This window comes from Garra rufa, unplaced genomic scaffold, assembly GCF_049309525.1.
Source record: "Garra rufa unplaced genomic scaffold, GarRuf1.0 hap1_unplaced_786, whole genome shotgun sequence".
NCBI classification, from domain to species: Eukaryota; Metazoa; Chordata; class Actinopteri; order Cypriniformes; family Cyprinidae; genus Garra; species Garra rufa.
Window position 1 is genome coordinate 5,111 of NW_027395051.1, and position 6,034 is coordinate 11,144.

Below are 6,034 nucleotides of genomic sequence, written 5' to 3' on the forward strand. Positions count from 1 at the left end.
GCACATTCTGGCTCCTGTGAAGACGTCTTCTGGATGTCTATAAATTACGTCTTTTAGACGTGTTATAGACCACTTTTTGCTCGCTGGGTACCTTTGACAGATATCATCTAAGCATGTTATAATAGTTTCATTATTTACAGACACTGGGATAGCTAGCTTTATTTATTTATTTTTATTAAAAACTTTCAAAAGATTACAATTAATTTGAATGTTGAAATGCCTTCAAAATATTTAATTACAGACTCATCGTTAAATTATGGATGACACTATAACATTGTTTTTGGATCACATAAACAAGATATATTTATTACAATGCTCTCTGGAATACACACATTAATTTCAACAGTGTTTCACTCATACAGAATGTGTTGCAGAAAAAAAAACTATATACATGCTTGCTAATTACTCAAACAAGTCATCTAGAGCAGACAACAAAGCATTAAACATTCACTGAAAGAACAGACAAACATCACATGATAGTCGCATAACTTTTTTAAGATTATTAAAACAAAATTGAGCATAAAATCAGAACAAACTACATTATCAAACCATTTTAAAAGACAAGTTCATGAACTTATATATATCAAAGAAGTGGAAAGTAATAATACATAGATAGGTTACAGCATACCAGCTTTGGTCTTCTGCAGACACTTTTAACATTTTATTTTCAACATTTAAACCTCATGTTGGCTCAGAAAGCAAGAATGTCCCAAGTTCAAGTCCCGGTTGAGCCAGGAGCCCTTTCTGTGTGGAGTTTGCATGTTCTCCATGTGCTGGTGTGGGTCCTACAATCTAACAATCTAAACATACGCAGAACAGATGAAGTAGAGACAGTAAATTGTCTGTAGGTATGAGTGTGTATCCATTCAGGGTGATTCTGTGCCTTCAGCTAGAGAAGCCTGGGTTGGATCTAGCATACCATGACCCTACAGAAAAAAGCAGACTGGAGGATGGATGGATGGATGGATGGATGGAATATCAGATTGAAGTTTCTTCCTCTGTTACAACATACTGGCTTTGGTCTTCAGTAGATGGGTCTGTAAAAGGCACACACACAAAACATTTATTTCAAAACATAAATTTGATTGGACACTTTATGTTCTGTTTCCACTGCAGTTATTGTTTCAATGAATTATCTGATCATTTGTTGAAAATATGATATGTCTGTCAAAGAGAAAATGTGAATCATTTGAGAGAGACAGATCAGACAGAAGTTGTACCTCTGGCTCTGTAGCATTTGAACAGCAGCACGACTGTAGACAGCAGATACGGACAAGCTGCCAGAAGAAAACTGAGGACGGGGAAGACAGAATTCTGACCTGAACGTGACACTGAAAAACAGAGAAAAACAAGAACATTATTGAACAACATTACGAAGCTCCTAAAGGCTTTCAAAAAGTAGAAAAATAGTTAACCCAAAAATTAATATTCTGCCAAAAATTACTCACCCCCATGTTGTTCTAAACCTATATTGTTTGCTTTCTTCTCTGTGGAACACAAAAGAAGAAGTTTTTAAGCTTTTAAAAATGCATTCCTTGCTGATGTCGAATGAATGAAAAAAATCAATCAAATCATTCAATCAATCATGACAGACAGATCTTGGCATGACAGTCAGTAACATTTTTGGTATAATTTTATTCTAATGCTGCACTTAAAACACTCTTAATTTCATTGAAATATAAGATGTTGGTTATGCACTTAAAAATAAAGGTGCTTCACAATGCCTTAGAAGAACCTTTTTGTCTAAATGGTTCCATGAAGAAACTTTAATATCTGAAGAACCTTTCTGTTTCACAAAAGGTTCTTTGTGCGAAAGAAGGTTCTTCAGATTATAAAAAGGTAAGAACGAGATGGTTCTTTAAAGAACCTTTGACTGAATGGCTCTTTGTGGAACCAAAAATAATTCTTCTATAGCATTGCTTGAAGAACCCTTTAAAGCACCTTTATTTTTAAGAGTGGGCTGTTTATGATTTCACTATATTTCAGCACATTTTGTATGTGATTTATAGGTATACTTATATTCATGTGAACTGTGTGAATCAATAAACCCAGCTGTCAATAATTATTTGTGTTCCACCAGAAATAAGAGGCAGAGGTATATAATAATCATGGTGTATGTGAACAAATGTGTATGAATGAAATCAAATCAGCTGACACAGACTGAACTCCACTGACTCTCACCTCTGACTGAGATCCAGCTGTGGAGTGACTGTCCTCTCTCTGTTTTACAGTAGTAGAAACCCTCATGTGACTTTGAGAAAGTAGTGATGTTCATTTCTCCTGTCGTCTGATTCTGGACGAGTGATCCGTCTTTATAGAAATCAGCTCTGAGGATGGAGGAGTTTGTAGATCGATGTAAACAGTGTAGAGTCAGAGTATCTCCCTCAATCACAGGATCAACAGAACTCACCAGAATCACATCACCATCTACACAACACAAGAAACACATGACTGTAGGAAGACAGATTATAGGGGAGAGTGGGGATGTTTGCAAAACTTTTTGCATTTCCTTTAGTTTCTCAGAAACTGTTTGTATTAGAAAGCCGAAATTTTAATACAATAAAGCCCCATCTGTCAGCTACTCACCCATATTGCTAAAACATGTGTACATATGATAATATACATACAATTTACACTTAAATAGACAAAGTGAAATGTTGCAACCGTCGCCCCACAATAGGGGATTCAATAAAATTCAACATTCAATAAAATGTAATTAAATCATTCTTAAATATAATTTTGCAATTTCTTTATTTTATTTGTGCACAGTCAGGGTCTTTAATAAGGTAAATTGGCTGTAAAAAAAAAAAAAGAAAAAAAAAGTAACAAGTGGATTTTTTACCTATTTACTTAACAAAAGAGATACCTAACTATTAAAGGGGTTCATTAGTGTTATTATTATAAAATTACAATTATGTAATTTTATGGCAAGCTTTTAAACCAATATTGTGGTAAGGGACAGCATTTTGGGACGGTTTCAACAGTGTGTTGCAACTGTCCCTACAGTGATAGCCATGATAAAAATTGGTATATTAGCTTGACAACATATAATTGACACATGCTAGCTAAGCCTATTAGAAGCTAAGAATGCACTGATTAAAATGTTATGTTTTTACAATGCGTCACACAAACAACTTAGACACTATGACCAAAAATCTCGTCTTTAAAAAAATTACTTTTTTACCAAGAAAATGATTTTTGGTAGAAGGACTGATCACATGTGGCTGATTTCTTCCAGAAAGTAGGGGCCAATAAAGTATGTGCAGTACGAATATCATCGCTGTATCTTATTCCTGCTTGAAGAAATAAGCAATGTTGCAACTGCCCCTTGTTGCAACCGTCCCCTCTCTCCCCTACATATTGTACATACTTAACCAGAAACAAATATAATTTATAATAATTATTATATACTCACCAATGTATTTAATTCATTCATTGATAAATCATTTTAGAATATATTATTATATTTTATACCATTTTTCTATTGCTGTTGAATCTTACAATTATGTGGTATCAAGGGAAATGTAATACTCCATTTTAAGGTTTTTAATGTCACGGGACAAATTTTAATATGTATCGCCTCCTCTTTTCTAACTGATCGGACTTAAGATTTTCATTAAATGGACAATCAAATCTACGAAAAGTCCCAAAGACCTTCATTGAGAGAGTCAAAACAGTAAGACTTACAGAGTGTTTAAGCTGTCTATCACTAGCAAATGACTTAATGACTTGCCTAGGACAGCATGCTAAACTATGCTAGCAAATTACTAAAACATGTTAGCAATGTGCTTATCATGCTAACAACATGCTAATAATACAAAAACATGCTTACAACGTTAATGACACTACAAATATATTATCAAAAAGGAAGTCATGCCATCAACATGTTAATCAGGCTAGAAACATGCTAATAATGTTAAAACTTGCTAATGACACATTCAATCGTGTTACCAATGTCCTGGAAGGTTGGTTTCCTGCAGAGTTTATCTCTAACCCAAATTAAACACTGAACCTGTTAATCAAGGTCCTACTAGACCAGTGGTTCTCAACAAGTGGGGCCGGAGAGATCGGAAGGGGGGCGCAGCGCAAATTGTTTTTGAGAAAAAAACAGACAAGGCATTATTTGGGTACTGGGTGTATTTTATTGCGTTTCATGTAGAACAGATATTCTAAACTGGTGGGCCTCCAGGGTACCGCAAGATAGCTTAAAATTCATTTAATATTATCCTAAAATTGTTTAATTTCATTATTAATGTTTTAAATGAAAATGATCAAAGCACGGTCTCTCTCGTGTTCTGTGATTGATTGCTTTGGACTCGACGCAGCAAGTTTCATCGCACTGTTGAATACAGACTGAACGGCAGCACAAAACTTTCAACCGCTGCACGAAACTTCATTTTAGAGACCTGCAAGGGACATATTTTTTAGTCCCGCTCCCGCAGAAATATCGTTCCGCTCCTAATATATGTTATTTCGTCTTGCTCCCGCCCGCGACATTCATGTTTTGTCCCACTTCCACCCGCAAAAGTAACCCATACCCCCCAGGGAGTGCAGGTCATTACTTCATCTCTTCGCTGCATGAGACAAACCGTCGCGCTAATGTAGAGTTAAAGACGATCAGAGTTATAGTAACGAACTTGCGCGTGCATGACACTCTTGTATATCAGAGTCGTACATTATTAGGCACGCATAAGTCCGCTATTGATTCAGAAACTATTCATGCCTTTGGGGCTCTGATCCATAGATCCACATTTTTGCGTGAAATTTCAAAATATGTGTGTGTGTGTGTGTGTGTGTGTGTGTGTGTGTGTGTGTGTGTGTTAAAATGTTAGAACAGAGCTGAGGGTTTTCTTTTAAATTCAAAAGTATAGCTTTAATTTAAAGTTAGTTTTAATTTTGATTTTTTTTATATATATAACATGCAGTAGAATAATAAAAAGGCAAAACAAATGTTAATAAAAAAGGTTTAAAAATAAACATCTTTAGAGGAAATGTCAGGTATGGGGGGCCTTGCAAAATTGACCGAAGCAGGAGGGGGGCCCGGCCTAAAAAAGGTTGAGAACTGTACTAGACAATTCCAAGCAGATGTGCTGAGGCAAGTTAGAGCTAAAGACTATAGATATATAAAAACGGTTTACTCTTTTTACTTATAAATGGGAGAAACTGCAATGCGCAATAGACAATATGCCCGGAGGCATTGCAAATATAGCACCAAGTGAACAGACTTTCCTTAAAGGGGACTAAATTCTGCTGGACAGTGGCCCTTCAGGACCAAGTTTGGACACCCCTGATCTAATCTATCTAAACTTTCAAACTTCAAACTGTCAGGCTAGGCTTTCTCAAGACAATTTCAAGTTTGTTCACAAGTTTTCCATTGCTATTGCTTATGGTATAATAAAACTTGTTGGATTTGTGCTGGTTGAAGTTTGAGCACCAACAAATCATGCATTAATTAACATTAATTAATCATTCAATCAATCAATCAATAATAAACTGATCAATAAATACTCCTCATTTTTATCATCAATATGCGTCTCTTGCTTTTACTCTTCTCTGGCTTTCTGTTAACTTCTTGGCTGATAGTAACCTGTTAATACAGTTTTGGGTACCAGACAAGGCTTGTTGTGAATGGGTTTGGGGTGTCAGACAAAACTCTGACTGGGTTTTGGTAGGATCCGGTGTCAGATATGAAAATTATGATGACTTGATCCAACAGGACTCACCATGTACAGTGATGTTTCGAGGATGACTTTTCTCTCCAGATTCAGACTGACACCAGTAAACTCCAGTGTCAGATGAGTTGAGAGAGACGATTCGACATCTAGATCCTGTTTGTTTTGAACAATCTTCTGTGTTTCTGTCTGTGTATCTTCTCACTGTCCATCCAGAGTTACTCTGATCCTCACAGCTCAGAGAGAGAGACTCAGATGAGAAGTGTTGACTTCTGCTGGGACTGACCACCAGGGACACTGAAGCAGAAAAATCTGAGACTTCACTTTGACAAAAGCACATTTGATATTTTCATTATCACGAC

General features: G+C 36.0%; 1 protein-coding gene and 1 long non-coding RNA gene across 2 annotated transcripts; both read right to left on the reverse strand.

Annotated features, from left to right (window-relative positions):
- Positions 1-364: 364 nt before the first annotated feature.
- LOC141317344 (uncharacterized) lies at positions 365-1,492 on the reverse strand. Its single transcript, XR_012351783.1, has 3 exons — positions 1,449-1,492; positions 1,221-1,331; positions 365-1,037 (listed from the first exon to the last, which is right to left on the reverse strand). It is a non-coding gene; the product is annotated as an uncharacterized lncRNA (long non-coding RNA).
- A 654-nt stretch (positions 1,493-2,146) lies between these two features.
- LOC141317345 (high affinity immunoglobulin epsilon receptor subunit alpha-like) lies at positions 2,147-5,969 on the reverse strand (the record flags this gene model as incomplete). Its single annotated transcript, XM_073833079.1, has 2 exons — positions 2,147-2,427; positions 5,724-5,969. Coding segments are annotated over 2 exons (527 nt in total), but the record flags the coding sequence as incomplete, so codon positions are not given.
- Between the last annotated feature and the right edge of the window lie 65 nt (positions 5,970-6,034).